This window comes from Pleurodeles waltl, chromosome 6 (assembly GCF_031143425.1).
Source record: "Pleurodeles waltl isolate 20211129_DDA chromosome 6, aPleWal1.hap1.20221129, whole genome shotgun sequence".
NCBI classification, from domain to species: Eukaryota; Metazoa; Chordata; class Amphibia; order Caudata; family Salamandridae; genus Pleurodeles; species Pleurodeles waltl.
Window position 1 is genome coordinate 1,274,384,043 of NC_090445.1, and position 18,957 is coordinate 1,274,402,999.

Here is an 18,957-nt window from a genome sequence, read left to right on the forward strand (position 1 = left end):
CCACCCCGCCCCTAAAATTACCGCGACCTCCCACCCCTGCCCCTAAAACCAGCTCAAACCCCACCCTCCCCTAAAATTACCACGACCCCTCCACCACCCCACCCCTAAAACCTAAACCACCCCAAACCCCCACCCCTAAAAACAAAAAATACCCGAACCCCCCTCCCCCGCCTCCATACCTAAATAACCCCAACCCCACACCCCTAAAACTAAAAATAGCCCAACACTCCCTCCCCACCCCTAAACCGCCCCTAAAACTAAAAATACCCCAACCGCCCCACCCCCTAAAACTAAAAATACCCCGACTCCCCCATCCCGACCCCTAAAACTAAAAATACCCTGACGCCCCCGCCCCTAAAACAGCCGCTGATCACTTCGTCCTCCTCAGCCGACTCCCTTCTACTATGCCTTAACCATGCATGTGAGTGGTTCAGCACATGCATGGTTAAGGCACCAAACAAGGAAGTTGTGGTTAACGAAAGCGTTGTTCCACTTTCATTGTCCATAACTTCGGTCTTAGGGAGTCGTGGTTAAGGCTGCCTCCCGATGCAAGGAGATGAACTGTAGCATTACTCAAAACAAGTAGGGAGGTGATGATGATGGGAAAAAGGGTGAGTTAGAGGTGGTCAGATCGAATAGGAACATTGGACCCCAAAAGTGGCTGGCAGATTATTAGTGTAAATTATAAATCCTTGAGGTTATTTTCAGGTGAGATGTCACTCATTGTGTGTTTTTATGTGTATTTATTCATTTATTTATTTATTTATGAATGCATTTATTGTATAGGCTAACAGTTTATTTTTTCCTTGAGTACACCTTTGCTATTTTATGTGTTGTATTGGGGGAAGATGGTTTGTGTTGGTAAAGACATCAGTAATGGAATGTTGATGTGCAGTGTGTTTTCCACGCTGGCGATGAAGCATCCGAGCATCCAGGTTGCTATGCAAATATACTACTTGTAGTGTCTTGGATATCAACACTTCAATACACCGTAGGCAAAGAAGAAAGGAAGATAGGGGTGCTGTACCGTGGCAAAGAAATCAAGAAGTTGTATTAGGTTTCATTAAAGGAAAATCAGTCATGTGCCACAGATTGGAACATTTTGCTGAAGCTGGAGTTAAGGTCCCTTTTAGCTCTCTCTGATTATATTCCTGCTATTGCATATATCTTCTGTGCCTTGTCATTCTATCTCTCTTTTCTCTCTCGCACACACACACACAAGCTTTCTCTCTCTCCTCGGGTATGTAACTAAACTTTCTCTAGCAATCTTGGAACACCTTTGCTTAACAGCTCGCTGCATACATATGACGTGCAGCCCACCACAAGTACTGTAGAATTCCCTTGAGCAGCATTTCAGCTACAACAGGACATTGAAACACTATGGGGGTCATTATGACGCTGGCGGACAGCGGTAAAATGGAGAAAAGTACTGCCAACAGGCTGGTGGTACTTTTCTGAGAATAAGGGAGGGATCAGGAGGAATTATGGTCCAGTGTATATCCTCCTTAAGTGAACATTGAAAATCAGCGATACACTGTTCCAATCATATAAAACAGAAAATATATAGTGACCGGGGTCCTAAATTCTAGGAGCAAGGGGCCTCACACACCCATGGGGTGTCATGCTTCATCATAGGCGCTGCTCCTCGTCAGACTGGCGCTGCAATGTCTGACGGGCACCACCCCTGATGGGGGGGCTCTTTGCCGGAGCTCTTAATATATGGTGGTGCCGTGACCCCAAAGGTGACTAAAGAATCAACGGAGATCAAAAACAGGTAAGTAGTTACAATTGACTCTCAAAACTGCCACTGGGACTGTAGATTTTATTGGACCCAATGAACGGTCAGGGCCAAGGTTAAAAATTAGAATCAAAAGAGTGAATAAAGAAGTTAAGATCAATCACTCTTGTAATGTAGAACATATCAATGAGAGGAGTCTGGGAATTCTCCAAAGACTACCACCTCATGGGTCAACATTTTTCGCATCCTGGTGGTCCAAACGGATCCAGTGATGCTTCATCAGGACCTTATGTGACTATATGTATCTCCTGAATGATAAGGGCCACATATATTTATCAAGAAGTTAATACAAGTGTCTCTCAACCAGCAATTAGTAGGGAGGTGTAATAATCACTTACATAAATATGGAATAAATAATTCCTAACTCGTGCCCGTCCTAAAATTGAAGGCGAGCATCCTAGGATTACACGGACCAATAGTCCAGCGCTAAACAACGTTTGTTGGAGCAATGCTGGCCAGGCGGAGACCTACCCCGGTCCGTGGTTCCCGAAGAATGGTACTTTTCCCCATATTACGACATTGGTGGTTTGGCTCAGGTTTTCCCCCAACCCCCCTTCCCTCTCCAGACCCCCCACGACATACATGCACCTTCACTCGCCAACGTACACACGCATACACACACTCATACCCACATTCATCCATACATGCATATATCCATTCACACACACATCCACACACACTGACATACATACAACACAACATACACATACTCACACAGCCATACACACACACACAGACAACACCCATCACACACCCGCATACACGCACGCACAGACATACACATACACCCCAACGCACACAAACACCCCCCTGTCGGAGCACCCAACTTACCTGTTCATGGGTCATGATACAGTCTGCAGTGGTCTACTGGCATGGCGCTGCTGCTGGCAGCAGCGCCACCAAAACGCCATCTGCCGGCATGACCACAGCCGGATTTCCGCTATCCTTCTGGCAGAAATTTCCGCTATCCTTCTGGCAGAAATCCGGCTATGGTCATAATCCGGCGGCGATGGTCTTTTGGCAGCCGTCGTCACAGCAGTAGGAGGTATATACTGCCAATGGTATAATGAGGGCCCATATGTTCACCACGTACCCCAGCTGCACAAAACGTAGTGTCAAGATCAGGGTCTGTAGTGTAATACATGAAATAGGGTACTTTGGCAACAGGAGTGTGATACCTAGATGGTGGTGTATAAGAGGCAAAGCAAGAATAGAACAAAATTAAGCAAGTGTATGTGACTTGACTAGCCCCACCTTACCACATGCAGATTATTTTGTCAACCTATAAATCACTTCACAACAGATGTACATTTCTTCCGACCCAGTATATGCAGTGTTTATCCTGCACCAAATGTTTTACTAATGCAGCAGCTTTCTTATCCAAAGCTCTCTCTCTCTCTAGCTCCCTAGTGTTTGCAAAACAAGTCACATCCACCTCCACTTTGCGAGCTGGCTCTCTAGTCAAAAACAAACTATCTAGAGTCTGGTAAATAGTATAGAAAATTAAGTGCCTGCTGCAGAGATCCATAGACAACTTGCAGGATGATTTTTCATATCACTGCGGGACATAAAAGGCTTTTCAATGTTCAAATGTTGATAAAACAAATGATTGATTATGTTTATTCTCCCGGATATACAGGGATGTTGTCAACTCACCCCCCCAACACATTCCCAAGGAAGAATATTTCTTACTCCACCACAACCCTACCCACTGCCCAGGTCAAGGAGAACGTTTCTCACCACACTTCTTCTCTAGTTCAAGCGTAGTGTTTTTCCACCTACACCTCTTCAAAGTGATTTCACCTGTTCCCGCCATTGCTTTCCTAATTTATCCACAGCCCAGCAAACCATTGACTCCCTTCGTAACAAATCGCAATGTAAAAAGTCACATTTATTCAATTTCTTACCAAAGTCCAAACTAAACTAAACTAAACATCAAACGAGCAGTGATAAAGCCAACAGACCTGGGGTTGATGTTGTGCACTCACAGAACAACAACATTAAACACTGATCTAATATTTGTGCACCGAGAACAGATTTACCAATCTATTCAACACATATACCAAACCTTTTAATCCCTCACGCCCAGAGCACAGCTTATTAAAGGCACATTTTTAACAGCATGTAAAACAACCTGTTTCTTAGACGGCATATTGAAAAAATGTCATTCAGTTTCACATCAACCTGTACTGTACTCAACATCACACTTATATTGGTAATTATCCCCCAAATGAAAATCAATAATGCTGTACACTTTCCTATGCATACTACCCATCCTGGAGTATAGGCTTTGAACCTGGACTCTCCAGCCATCTCTGCCTTGGGCGTTTCTTTCAATCAGACTCCAGGTACAACCCATCTCCTTGGAGTTAGCCTCCAGGCTTCAGCACCATGTGTCTCCTGGCCCTCCTCTTTTCCTTTTCCCTTGAGGGTCAAGGCCAGGGCATACTTGGTAGTGTTTTCCAGTAAGTCTGTAAAGCAGAGAGATAATCTAGATACACTGCCTGTTGAAAGATTTACGTTTGTGTTAGGCTTTGTACTATTGATTGTCATTCTCTTTCAGCCTCAGATGACATGGTGAGCACCTACAGCTTAGAGCTGCTCTACACCGAGACCGGGCTCCTGAGACGCAGCCTTTCTGACTTCTCGATTCTCAGCCATGGCCACCCCCTGCGAGCCGCACAGGTTTTGTTTTGTTGTCTTTTTTTTGTGGTGGGGCTTGTTTTTAATGTAAGTAAATAGAGAGTAAGTGATAAGAGTTCACAATCTTCTGGTGGTTTCAGGCGAGTGCATATTGTATATGTGAAAGTGTAAAAAGCTCAGTACAACAATGCTGGTAACTAGTCACCAAAAGATCAACCTAGTATTTCGACCCGCAGAAATAAACACAAGTAGTTAGTCTGTCATGCCAAACAGCTTTTGTCAAGGCTTCCTATTTTCATATTGCATATATCGCGGGCTCTTAAGACATTTTGTTTTGCTTAGCACTCACTTGACAGACCAGCCAAGCCTTCAGATAAGGCGGAGGGTGGGCGTCGCATCTCTGGAGTTTAAAGCGAGATGCCTAATTGTTACCAATAATTGCATGTCCTTGATTTGATGAAATATTTAGACATTTAGAATAAACGGACTGCTTTCAGATCTTGTTTATCCAGATCCCTAGATTAACCAGGAAAAAGTGAAGACGTGAGACTGTATGATCAGACCTCATGATACTTGTTAATTTGGGCACTCTTATTTGAAAGGCACATAGACAAATAACATTAATTAGCCATCCAAAAGAAAATACACATTAAAAACATCATACTAAGAATACACTGATCACTACCTGCAGCTGTAAAGTAGGAGGCTCATACCTCCTGATTGTAAAATATGAGACGATTCCTCCCACCAACTATCCCTAAGTGCGAACGGCCCAAGGAGAGGCAGTGGGAGCTCTTTAGAGGTCTGGCGCAGAATATTTATGTTGATTAAGGGATGTTCTGATGCATAATTCAAATGGCAGATTCCTCACCTTTTCACTATTCTCCAGACATCACATGTGGATCCAGGGCTATCCCTATCTCTTCACAAGACTACTTTCCCAAGAATTGTATTTAAAACTTCAGTGTGCAAGAGAAAAAGAGAAAATGTAACGATCTTAAACTACAGGGTTCAAACCTTGCACAAACTATTGCAAGCATATGACTCTGACAGATCCGCACCAGATCTGTCTTTAGTTCTTGGGGTCAGAACCATGATTTCCAAGACCTGTTGCAGTTGTGCCATGTTGAATCCCAAGACCATCATGGACCATGAGGCAAAGCTGTAAGCTCCCTAAGTCACACAGCTGCAGATTTTCATCACAGTCAAAGTCCTTGGGTAAGTCAATAAAGAAGCATAGGAAATCCAAGTGGGACTCTGCCCCTTCCTGGCACTCTAGAAATCCTGAGAATGTGTGAGGGTGTAAACGTACCTCTAGGTCTCGCTCCCAAACTCGATTTTATTTGAAGACGATTCCGTAATTCATCTTGGGACACTGCAGCTCCCTTGGTGGCACTGCAGCAAATCCATGAGATCCGCAAAGGTATGCCCTGTCTCTTCAGCATTCTGCCAGCTCCCCCTGTGCACCTCCAGGCAGCAAGGAACCATGAGGACCTCCAACTGGGCCTCCCACCAGTCGTTCCTCTCACACCAGGCTCCTGGAGCATCAACACTAGATATCAGAGTGCAAACGATAGTGCTTTCCTGACTCCGAGCTGACTCTGCTTTGACTTCGACCAATGCTGCACCCTTATCCTACTGGGCCGCAGACTTCTGGCAAGTCATCGGACTCTGACGCCTTCCCCTTATCTCACGGAAGCACCCAGACGCTCCAAAATCTTTTTTAGCGCAAATTCTGAAAATGGCTGTTATGATAAAGGGAATGAATTTGCTCAACCATACACTGAGGACAGCTGGTATGATGAGCTACAAGATGCCAGTGAACTGGATATTTCTCCAGACAGTTTAATCTCTTTTCCAGGGCTGCCTAGTGAAGAAAGTGCTTCCTTTGCAGTGGTGATGCAAAGAGTCACTGAAGTCCTTTACCTCTAAGTGCCTGCTATGAAGGTGACCAATATTCTTACTGAAGCCCTACACTTATACAAACCATTCAGGATGGCTATAATGCACCAAAATCCAACATGCACTGTGGGTTGGAAACTACTGGTTGGCTTGGTCGGGCAGTTGGCACCAGCGAGAAACTTAGGAGGCACGCGTTGGAAAGTTAAATCTTCCCTAATGGGCATGCCCTTCAGTGGCTCTCACCTCCTTGGTGAGAATGCAGATTCTGCTCTCAAGCACTTTAAAGTCGACATGGCCACAGTGCACTCCTTGGGCCTGCCTGCTCCAACTTATCAGTTTTGCCAGCGGTTTCACTCCCTCTGTAGCAATGGTAGGGGTTTTCAGTACCACCAGCATATGCAAAAAGCCGAGCCGACTCTACAGCCTTTTTATGGTTAAGGCCACAGTACTCACAGACGTGGACAACAGGGGCAACGATCACCTCAGTCCTCTGTCACCCCAACTGCAGCAGCCACAAAATCTCTTTAATGCACATCCATCCTGTTAGAGGTTGGAGTCTCCATTTTCTCCCAGGGTGGCAAACAATCACTTTGGACATGGGAATTCTGCAAGTTGCCCAGTGGGGTTATGCACTTCCTTTTCTTTTCACCCCACTGCATCTCCCACCACCTTCAAGACAGCTGACAGATGACCATCTATCTCTCTTGCAGCAGGAAGTGCAGGCCCTATTGACCAAAGGTACCATAGAGAAGGTTCCGGCCTCAGAAAAAGGAACTGGGTGGTACTTCTGCAATTTCCTTATGCAACAGAAGGTCAAAGGCCTTTGTTGCATTTTAGGTCTTCTCCCTCTCAACCCCTTCCCGTGGAAGGATTAATTCAAGATGCTCACTCTAGCCTAGGTCCTCTCTGCCCTTGTGCCTGGACACTGGATGGCAAGGTTGGACTTGCCGGACACTTATTTCCTCATTCCCTTCCTGCAGGGGCTAACTGTGGTTCACAGTGGGACACAAGCCCTTTCAGTTTGCTTATCTCCCCTTTGGCCAAACCAGTGTCCTTCGGTGTTCACAAAAGGGTGTATGTTGGTTACAGTGCATCTTCAGGGATCAGGGGTTTCAGACTTCCCCTACCTTGATGACTGCTTGTTGAAGGTGGACTCATCCCATGCAGTTGTCATTCACCACCAGACTATGGCAGACCTCTTAACATTTTTGAGATTCACTTTCACCATACCAAAGTCACACCTGACTCCTTCGCCGATGCTCCCTTTCATTGGAGCTACTCTGGACAAGGTGTACTTCCATGCCTTCCATAACCTGCAGTGGTAGCTGCTAGACCAAGATTGTGTTACTGCCAAACCCCTCTCCTTACCCCTCCCAGAGCTAACAGTGGTAATTAATGCATTGCTACTAGATTGGTGAGGCCACCTGGGAGAGATGGAGATCAAAGGCATCTAGTCTCTGGTGGAGGCTCTGCATCAACCTTCTGGAGTTGCATGCCATTCCATTGCCATTGAAAGCCTTCCTGCCACCAATCAAAGGGAACTTGGTGTAGGGGCTTATGGAAAAAACACTGCCTTGTAGTACTGCAACAAGGAAGGTGTTGTGGAATTGTGGACCCCTGGGTCCGGGGGCATCACGCTTAAGGAAGTCTCTAGAACACCAGGGCATTTTCTTGTTGGTAGTCCACCTGGTGGGATCTGTAAATGGCAAGCCTCGTCTGTGCATCTGACATACACAACATTCTATCCAGAAAAGTTGGTCTTCAGGCCCGAGACTCTTTTGTCCTGAAAGTGGTGACTCCTTTTTTTATCGGACAAAGCATCCCCTTCTGTGGTTCTTCGCTCCCTCATTCCTTTGACTCAATTGGCTAGATCCTAAAAGAGCTCTCAGTTTTTAATCAATCGTACCAAATCTCATTGGGTGCACAAACAGAACTTTGGTGGGTTCACTGGAGCGAAAGAACACAAGGCAGTGCAGAAGAGAACCATCTCATTGGATTGCGCTCTCTATCAAAGTCAGCTAAGCATTGGTAAAGAAGTGAGCCCCAGAAGGCTTCTGGGCTCATTCCACCAGAGCCAAGGCTGTTACCACTTCATTGGCATGCGTAGTAGCAGTTTTGAACATTGGCCTGGCTTGTATATGTGCATCACATTATACAGTCACAATGCACTACTTGGACAGCCAGGTTTGCTGAGAAGGTCACTTTGTTCATTTAGTCTTGCAGGACATTTTGGTCTGAGCCAGTTCAGAGACCACCACCACTGGGAGGGTACTTCTTTGGTATCTACATAAAATGTGAGGGATCTGTGTTTGAGAAGTGCCTAACAAAGGAACAAGTTACTTACCATTAGTAACACTCTTTCTGTAGGATACTGTATCTAATCACAGATTCCTCACCGACCTTCTCCTCTTCGACTTTCTGTGAACTGGGCTCCTTTTCTCCATCTAGAAAGAGACATGTACACTGGCCAAAGCCAATCTGCAAATGGGCTCTGCTTATGTGACTGTAGACAGCCTGGAAAGCAATGGATGTCAGCAAGCATGAGTGGCATTTACATGCAGCACCGTAGGTCACTTCCAGAGTGGAACAATGTCGGCGGAATGCCGCGTGACAGGCACCTACCGACGTGCAGGAGTACTGCTGAAAATGTTCCTGATCCAGTCTGATGCCTGGGGAATATTCAAAAGTTGAGAAATCTGTGGCTGGATGAAGTATTCACTAGAAAGAGCGTTACCAAATGTAAATAATGTATTCTTTTGGTTAATTATCCTCATATTAAGGTTTGACACAGTGACTATATGTTCCTCATTACTGATTCAGTAGGACCTATAGGTAGGATGAATGGGTAGAATGTGTTTGAATTGTATATGGCCTATTATGAATCCAGCTAAGGATGAAGAGAGAACACAATGCAGTTTAAAATACCAAAACACAAAAAAAACGAAGAGCTTTGCAAACATTACATTTATTTATTGCACCTGGAAACCAGCATGTATTTGGTGTTGGTGATTGAGAGCTATGGTCACATAGAACCGTCATTGCAGCTTAATTATGAGTGAGCTGCCTCTCATCCACCTGCATCCTACACCGTTGCGACTCACAATGTGGCATTGTGTTCAAGACTTCCTCAACCTATTGGTCTTCCTTGACTGTGACAGAAGGCTGGGGCAAAGAGTTACCAGGTCAATTAGACCTCTAAATTCGCATCTCGATCCATCTTGAAGAAGAGCACAAGCCCAACATGCTGCAGCCTTATTGGCAGCCCTGTTTAGGGTTCATTGCCTCTTTGACAGTGTAATTGTGTTGAAAGTGGGTCATCTGAGAAACAGGGACACTCATCACAAATTGGTTCTGGGTGGCCCAATGGTGAACCTTTTTTTTTTTTTTTTATAAAACTGAGAAACAAAAATTCAGTGTCCCTAAAGTGAAGGGAGTTTTCCCACATGGCATATTTGACCATGTTAACCCCTTCAGCATCAGCCTGCTTGTACCTGTAGCCTACCCTAACAAGCGTAAGTCTAGTAGAATGGTGGGGTCTGGCCATAGGCTTCATGTCCTGCCAAGGCTCTCAGTGAATGTAGTCTCAGTGATGCAGATTCCTCCCAGTGAAGAATACTGCGTATGTCCTAAAACATATAATTAAAGCCATGATTTAGAGTTCGGCGGAAGGGGTTACTCTCTGCCGTATTACGATTCCATTATATCCTATGGACATCTTAAAACAGTGGATGTGATATTCGTCACGTTTGTGACAGACTAACCTGTCTGCCAACATCTAAATCATGCCCTAAGTCTGACTTAAACCATCTAAACAACATTAATCATTTTGGCGTGAGATGATTATTCTTGATGAGGTTAGTAAGTCTGAATCTTGATGATCGTGGAAAGTGGAATTAGAAAGTTATTCATATTTGGTGTGTAGAAGCCTAATTATTCAGCACCCATCCAGGATACAAACGACCGTTAGCCAGCTCTTCTAGGTAAACATAAAGAATTTATTAGAGACAGAAAGACATGTACATGGAGGATGCTCGGTACTAGTTGTACACGAACAGCCTAATTAAAGGAAGTAATACACGATCTTTTATAGTATTAAACCACAAACATAATTCAACGTTCTATTGGTTCTTTGACATTGACGTATGATTATTTCTCCATTATGGCTGACATCACCTACTCAGACTGGTACTTTCCAGAAGGGATATTGCTTCAGTTAGCATGCAATGACGATGATATTTCATGGTGGCTGTTCATAGAGCAAGCCTTGCAACATAATGCGTTCCTAGCAGTAGCGAATTACATTTGTAGGCCTCTTTACTTAATGATAGGCCTGTGCAGAGATTGTCATTGTGTATCACAGGGGCCACTAGGCCTAGCATACCTAAGAACTCTAAAATGCGATTTCACATTCCACCCTCTGATACTCAATGACAAATCTAAGGGTCATGGTATATTGCTCTCATTTCTACCTCTTGCTCGTCCCTGTTGCCATCCTTATATCTTTTTCTTCGATAATGTGTGTGTTTCTGGTGACAGGTTTTTTTCAAGAGTAGGGCCAGGAAGGATGGACAAACTGGTATGAGCACACATAGCGTTAACAGTGCCACGATCCCTAACACTAGTACCTCTACCAACCAGGTACCCCAACCCCTGAACCATGCTGCTATTCCATTCAGCATTTATCCAACGTCTGTCCCATCTGCCACTTTCCCAGCTCCTTCTTCTACCTTTTTTATGTCCTCTATTTCCTTTCTTATATTCCCATTGTTATCCGGTGTATACACACAGCATTCCTGATGGATCACTGCACAGACCCCTCCCTCTTTTGCCAGGATGGTGTCTAGCGCAAGCCTATTCTGGATTACAACTGCCCTCATGTCTGTGAGTTCCTCAGTGATGTTCCCTAAGGCTGCTGAGGTGTTGCTGGCTAGCCCTTCCACTAAGTCGGCCAATCTGTGAATTTCATATTGTGAGTGTGCTATCCCTAATGGCATCACTATGATCCCCTCTATTGCTATTACCTCATCCACCCACGTTGGTGTCCTCTTCCTGTGCACCCCGCCAAGTGTTCTCTTTTCCCCCTTCTGTAATTCTGTTCTATGCGCCATTTTTGGTAGCACGAATGCTAGGTAGCAGGTACCTTGCCATCCTGCTGGCAATTTAAAAAATGCCGATGTCCCACATATAATAAATATTCCTTTGGGAGGTGTCAGGCCTATGGACAAGCCTGTTGTGTCATTTCTTTTGTAGTCCAGACTCCATGTTGTATTGCAAATACTATGTCCCACATCAATTCAGTTTTTGCTAGTGTCTGCGTTACCTCTTGAGTATTTGAAACACCATGGTGCCTTTATTTCTGTATCTATGGCTAGGCATGGTATTCGTTGTTCTGAGCCATGATCCCTTTCAGTGTAACCCTTCCCTCTTTCTGTTGTAAATGCATTCAATAAATTCTCTTCTCCTTTCTTCGGATCTAGTCTCCTACACTTCTTTCTTCTCCTTCTATCTTCTTCCTTCAATTTATTTGACACTCTTTCTACCAATGTGTCTTGCATATCTCCTACATAAGGTTCGTCTTCCAAACCATAGTCATCCCTTTTTCTCCTCATCACCCATGTTTTTATTTCTCCTATGTTTATTTTTTCTCTTATTCTCTCCTTTTCCTTGTTCTCATTTCTTTTAAATTCCCCCCTAACATAGTATCTAATATGTTACATGCCACGAATTCTGTGAGGGGCATCTGAGTGTAATTTCTTTTCCCCTGGCTAGTGGTCGTTAGGTGGGTACAGATATAACAATCAGACACATTTGCTAGTTCTTTGTACATTGATACCATTTGCACAAATGTATTGTCCTTATAATCTTTTCCATCTTCTTTCCATTTTGTATTTTTCACCCATTTTGTTTTATCCTCCACCCTCTCATGTTGTTTTGAATTATTGTTGTTCTCACCACCGGTTGCTCCTTCACCTTGGCCACTTTTGGGGATGTAGTGTTCAAGGTTGAGCCATGGAATATGTATGTCGTCTTTATATACTATCAGGATCGTTGTTATTATTATAGCTGCTACCGGGGTGAGTAATGGCGTGACCACCACAGGCCACTTCTTCTTCTCCTTTTTCTTACGTTGTAATCTGAAATCCATGTCGCTGTATAGGGTGTGGTCGGATGTAGCTAGCACTTGAAACCAGATCTATTGGTATGTAACCTTTGGTACCTCCTTATTCCTGTAGGAGTGCCACACGAGTAGTCTATTCCTTCAGTATATTTTCGGGGTGACGTCGAATGCTATTTGACACTTGTAGTTATGCAGAGTATAAAGGGATGAATGTCAATGTCCAGTTCTAAGGGAGTTGGGTGCGATAGTCCACTGACCCGAGGGATGGCCCTTTTTTCCTATTTTTGCTGTATTCCTAATTGGAAGAGGCACCTCCCAATGGGGCTACAAGCCGCACCAATCCTAGTGACCGGCCGCTTCCGTAGGACTACTGGGATCTGTACCTCTCGGTGCAAATTTTTCTTGCGGACTTTTAGTATTCTGTTCATTTATATCCTGATGTCTTTAATACTTAAGTGGGCTCACTTGACTCTCCGACTCCTGTGGAGAGTAGCACGAGCAGTTCTGAAAGAGTATCCTGGTGTCTTGAAGGACCCGCTTACACCCTCCGACTCCTGTGGGGTTGCAGCACGAGCAGTCCAAAAACAATGTTCTTGTGTACTGGGGAACCCGCTTACATTCTCCGACTCCTGTGGGAGTGTAGCACGAGCAGTTCCGTCAGTGTTGGCTGGTGGCGCTTGTTGAACGAAGGTTGTACCGCTGTGGTGAAGGTGGCATTACTCTCGGCGGCAACTTTGTTGGCGGCTGGTCGTCTTTTGGTCCAGCGGCCTTCTTGGTGTGTGAGGTATGGACCCAGGATGTGATTCCCTCACACTTGACTGCTGTGGCTGTTGTCAACAGGACTTGGTGTGGTCCCTTCCACCGTGGTTGAAGGCAGTGACGTCTGGTGTGGCCTTTACCCACACCCAGTCTCCAGGATGCAGTCCGTGTTCCGGTGGTGTACCTTCTTGGTGTAATAGCTGTGGATCCAGGAGGTCAGTCCCTCCTACTTTTCAGGTGACCCAAGCCCAATCTCCCTGTTGGAGATCATGTCCAGGTAGTGTTGTCCAGCCAGGAAGGGCCTGCAGCACTTAATGCTGAAGGTAATGCAAACTGCTGTCAAAATGTCTTATCAGATAATAACTTCTCAGCACCAGACATGTTCATAGGCCAGTCAAACAGTATTTCAGTCGGTGCTCAGTTTGACAATTTTGTCACGGGTGCCTCTCTTGACCAGTGAAGCAAGCGGTAGTGTATCAATCTAGAACCGCTCAGCAGATACACAAAATTTTATAAAGGGACATATCTGACTGGTTTATGGGGTAACTAGTATACTCTTAAACGGAAATCAACACTCCAAAAATAAAAAAACAATTACACTCAGTAACAGTGGAATATTCACACAAACTATTTCACCAAACAAATGGTGATCCAAGGTCAGGCGAAAACACATGTTACACTGGTATACAGCCAGTATTTTTGGAACACAGCATTGTATCCTATTATTCTATTTCAACACACAGAATATCTGCATCAATGCTGGAAGGGTTGGGACTTTGCAGGCATCACCGCCATCAGAAGTCACTTACCCTTTCTCGTACAAGTGTGATGTTCTGAAATGCAGATGTTCCTTTAAGATATTATATTTATTTTATTTATTTATATTTGGCACCTTCATCATCAGAAGTATATTACTAATAGCTGTATTGCAGTACTACATAGCACATCCTAAGGTAGTAATAACTCTATTCTAATATAGGTATGTTCAATACCCAAAACCAGTTTGGAGAATATTTAGTTGCAATCTACCAACACATAAAGGCAATCCATGTCACTGTGCACATTAAGATGTACCACGGAAGTCTCCCATTAATTATGAAAACATAAAACGTAACATAGACAGACGGATATAGAAACCACATCTTCTCGTCCATGTTCTGAAACCTAGGAAGAAACATGGATAGAAAAATACTCCTCCTGCCGCCAATTATATGCACATATATATATACGTAGATACATACATCCCTGCGTCCAGGGTGTATAAAAAAAAATCCTATAAACTTTAAAATTAACTATAACATTCAGCTGTACATTTATTCTTTATTCCGCACTTCAAAGAATCATGCTAAATCCATCACACTATCCCATCATCGTGTGCACCACACTTCTACTTTGTCCGTCATGGTGACATATCGCAACAATCCGTGGCTTTGCCCTTGGAGCCATGCCCCGAGTCTGTGGTTTTCAGAAATGGGGAAGGTAATCTTAACTGTCATAACTAATACAGGGACCTCGCAAATAAATGGTAAATTTGTGCCCAGAGCTTATCAGTTAATGCCACAGATAAAATTACAGTAAAAACATTGGATCAATACCATCCAGTTTTTATTTATTCATTGCCCTTTTGATACTTTGGTTGCACTCACATGACTTCAACATACTACATGTACTGCAGTTGTTTAAACATCCACTTGTGTTATTTTCTTTTAGCCTCTTATTAAGTGAAATCGATCAGTCACTAACACGTCATGTGTCATTATTATTACTGCACTAATATGTTTATTTTTAAATATCAATACACCTTAGTAGAAGTTTGTTATCACATAACTAACTCACTCCCAACAAAAACCCAAATTTTTATATATCTATTATTTCCTTATATTATTTACAATTCAGCACATAGTAACTCTTCTGTTAATTGATATATCTCTTCCATCATTGAACATGACTAAATTATTAGTATGTACTCTATAGAGCTATGAAGAAATACACAACCAGGGGTATGGAATTACCGTAAACAAATGCCCAGCACAATTCTTCCAGAATGCTCTCTCATCAGATGCAAATATCTGCAGAAGCTCGAAAGCAAAATTTGCTATTCTTTGCTTTCAAAATATCTTCACAAACAATGTAACTAGGAAAGAAACATTCTGCTAAACTACCATGATATTTTAGGTGTCATTTCTTTGAAGCATTATTTAGTAAAATCTGCTGATGCATGGTGGTATTTCCAAAATTTATATTCATAACGGAAGAATCAATGTAACCTTTTCAGCAAAGTTACACATTGCCACAGTAGTTCCTGGCATGAACAAAACTACTTTGTGCCAAAACTACTTTGTGCCAATATACTTCGTATGGAAGAGCAGAATGGTGTCACTACCACTGAAGCCAGTCAATAAACATAGAGACAGAATTCAAATAACAAAAGGTCTGTGATAACCAATTTGTGGCAGAATTCTTAAAGAAAATCACAAAATGCACCCATGGTATCTGTTCCTGCATTAGTGCAGATTTACATCTTTTATGCATGAGCTAGCATTTAACGAGTCAGACCAGGAAATCGGACTCCTAGACAATATTTGTAAACATCATTTTAGCAGGAGAAAATATGCATGTGTTTTTACAGGACAAGTAGACTGATGACACAAACTGTCCCATGGACAAGTAGACATTTTATAAAATTCCACACTCCTGACAACATATTGTTAACTGCTGCAAATGAATCCTCTGTTCCCTCAAGACTAAATTTGTTCACTGTAAGAATTTTGGCAACCTTTGCATGGGTCAAATATTTTTAAAAGTAATCCCTACATAAGAAAGTTCTTATTTGTTGTACACCTGTGGTTCCCAACCTTTTTATTCCCTGGGACCACCAGTGAAACATTACTGGAAGCCAGGGACCCCCAAGCAATTTGCACAATTTAAATTTTAAACATGAAATAATTGTTTTATATTGAAAAAATATGCAAAAATCGAAACATTTTATTGGAAATGTTGGTGCTGCATCTCGGCGTCTAACTTTTCAATGTTTAGTTTTATTTAGGAAAGGTGAATCCTTCGGGCAATTTTTTTAATTATTTCCGGGGCTATTTCTGTTATTATTTTTAGGTACATAAGATCTAAGAAATCTTTTATACATAAATATGTGGTGGTGAAAGGAAGTAAACCATAAGTGCCTCTCTTCTCTCCCTATCCTTTTTGTCACATGTAATTAATTTTTATTATAGCATCTCTCATACCAGTGTAGGTGTTGGAGCACTTTACAGGGGAGTACAAGGTGTAGGATTCACATGGCATCCACACTGGTAGGCATTTTGCTAAGAGTGCTTGGTCTGGAGAAGCACAAACTCAGCATTCAGAACACTACACAGTCGTTAGCGTTGTCTTTAATAATAAGAATGTATTTCTACACAGGCAAACCCCCCTTTTTTTTTTTTTTGAGCAGCATAAGGAAAATGAAAGACTGGGAAAAAACAGCTTTCTAATCTGTGCTATGCAGTTGGCATGCAGCTCCTTAATTGCAGTTCATAGCTCACTGTGCTAGATTACAATTATGAACTGTACAGTAACTAAAGAATCTCTGTGACAAAAGCAGTAACCCACTGTGCCATCCACATAAAATACTGTTCTTTGCATGATACACATCCTTTGCAGCCGGCATATTAACCATCTGCACTACCTTTCAGTTCTAAACTGCCACTGTCCAAAACTCTCATTCCTCCCCAGCAGGTACATTAATCACTGGAGTTATCTTGACGCTTTTATTTTCGCTGTACAATGATCTTTGCAGTGCTTTTAAACCTGCTGAAGAAAGGAAATAATAAATATAAAAACACTCACACATATGTTTCTGTAGAGGCACCAGCTAGAGAAATGACTTCCTCCCAGCCAGGCCTGGGGACCCCCTGGGAATGTGTCACGGACCCCAGTGGGTCCACGGACTATAGGTTGGGAACCACTGTTGTACACTATCCACAGCTGTACAGTGAAATGCCTCCCTGAGGATCTTAACCTAAAGCCACTAACAAGTAATAAAGTCAGAAGCTTGTGTCTTATTACGTGTGATAACTTTACAATTGAACTTACATTTTCTACAGTGTGTAAGCATGTTACAGCCATCCCTTGTCTACTTGCAAACCTTTCCCATACTTAGTCTAGTGCCAAATGATAGTGTAGTAATTGGAGTAGTGGTCACATATTTCAGGCCAGTGTATCGCTTTCTTACAATCCTCCCACAAATCTCATGGTACAATAATGCTAAACAATGTATCCAGATCCTTCCAAAGCAGCCCTTCCCATGGCTATTTTTCTGTTTAACTCTGTACATTTTTATGGACGTCGAGAGACTGTGTCTTGTGATCTCCAGCTGTGTGTTTGTATTGCTGAGCACCTCCTTCCACATCTTGATGTTATGGATTGTGTGATGTGCATACGTGGACATATCCCATAGTAAATTGTGTGATCCCTCACACCCCTTGGCAATACACCTTTCCATTTCATTTGATATCTGTTCGTACTTCTGTTCATGTTTTCTAATGGCGTTAGCCACTTCCTCTTTACCCTGGCTATGGAATAACTGTCTAATTCTTTCACAAGGTCTCTTACGTTTTGCTTTTATTTTTCACTTCCTCATCTATCAAACGCCATGCCAGGGTGCGGCTTTCACGTTCTGTCTCCGCCTGCTGTTGTAGAGGCAGCTCAGAGTGTTTGGTCTCTGTTGTGGTGCCCTCAGGCTGTAGTGTATTTCCCAAATTCCCTCAAGCAAAATCGATGTTTTGTTCCCGTGACTGTGCACTCGCCACAGGAAGAGAGCGTGACAAGCCCCTATTATCTCTAATTGTTTCGTCCTCCAATCTTCCCTGCCCTTGTCAGCCCCGCCACCATGTGGAGGAAACCATTCTTCAGTTCAGGCATTTTTTATTTTTAGATTATCCTCCACATACAGGCCAGCCCCACATTCAAGGGACATCCCATATGCTATTAGTATCTAGGCGGCATTGTAAAGCACAACACATGTCCGCAAAGCCACAGAAACAATACTGTCATTTTCCTTGCAAAGTCAAAGTCTAAGTACAGTAGTGCATGTAGGCCTTCTTTCGCCGCTATTTGGTATGCTGGACTGTCCTTGGGGGCTAGGTTGATGTGTCTCTAGTTTGCCTTTACTAAGTGGGTTCCCCATGACTGTCTTACCCTAGCCTTTTGTTACATAACACGAAGACAATTACAATCGCTCCAGAAAACAGTAGGATGTCGGTGTGTTCTTTACACCGCTCATACCCCGTGACACAGAAGGGATAACAATGGGTGCATTCACACACGGAGCTTCTCTCTGCCAACAACAATCATTTATTAGTAAAAGCAGGAAGCCGGTCTGCATCTACGCCACAACTCACACAGCCATGTCCACCTTAGCGCACACAAAGTTTGAAATCAGACAGTACCCAAGGTGCTAGTGACGGCGTCCACACTGGCGTCCTATGGGGCGAATCAAGAGATGACAGAATAGTCTGGAGGGAAAGATAAGAATATCCCACCCTTGCTTTCCTGCCCTGGGGCAGGGTGCGGCTGTATGATATTGGAAGCTGGACCAGTTCCGTGGCCAGTGACACACAGATAATGCAATAGCAGTGAACAAGTCAGGCAACCACATGTGACGGCAGAACCATAGACAAGGGTCACAGTACAACTTGCCCTGTGGGGTGATCCTACTCCCACCCCTTGTATCAAATATGTA

At 43.4% G+C, this 18,957-nt stretch overlaps 1 protein-coding gene across 1 annotated transcript in view; it reads left to right on the forward strand.

Annotated features, from left to right (window-relative positions):
• LOC138300801 (microsomal triglyceride transfer protein-like) overlaps positions 1 to 18,957 on the forward strand; it is a 498,282-nt gene that overhangs the window by 350,877 nt on the left and 128,448 nt on the right. The window contains exon 15 of the mRNA XM_069240573.1: positions 4,362 to 4,483. Coding sequence (XP_069096674.1) covers positions 4,362 to 4,483 — 122 coding nt within the window. The remainder of the gene's footprint in view (positions 1 to 4,361; positions 4,484 to 18,957) is intronic.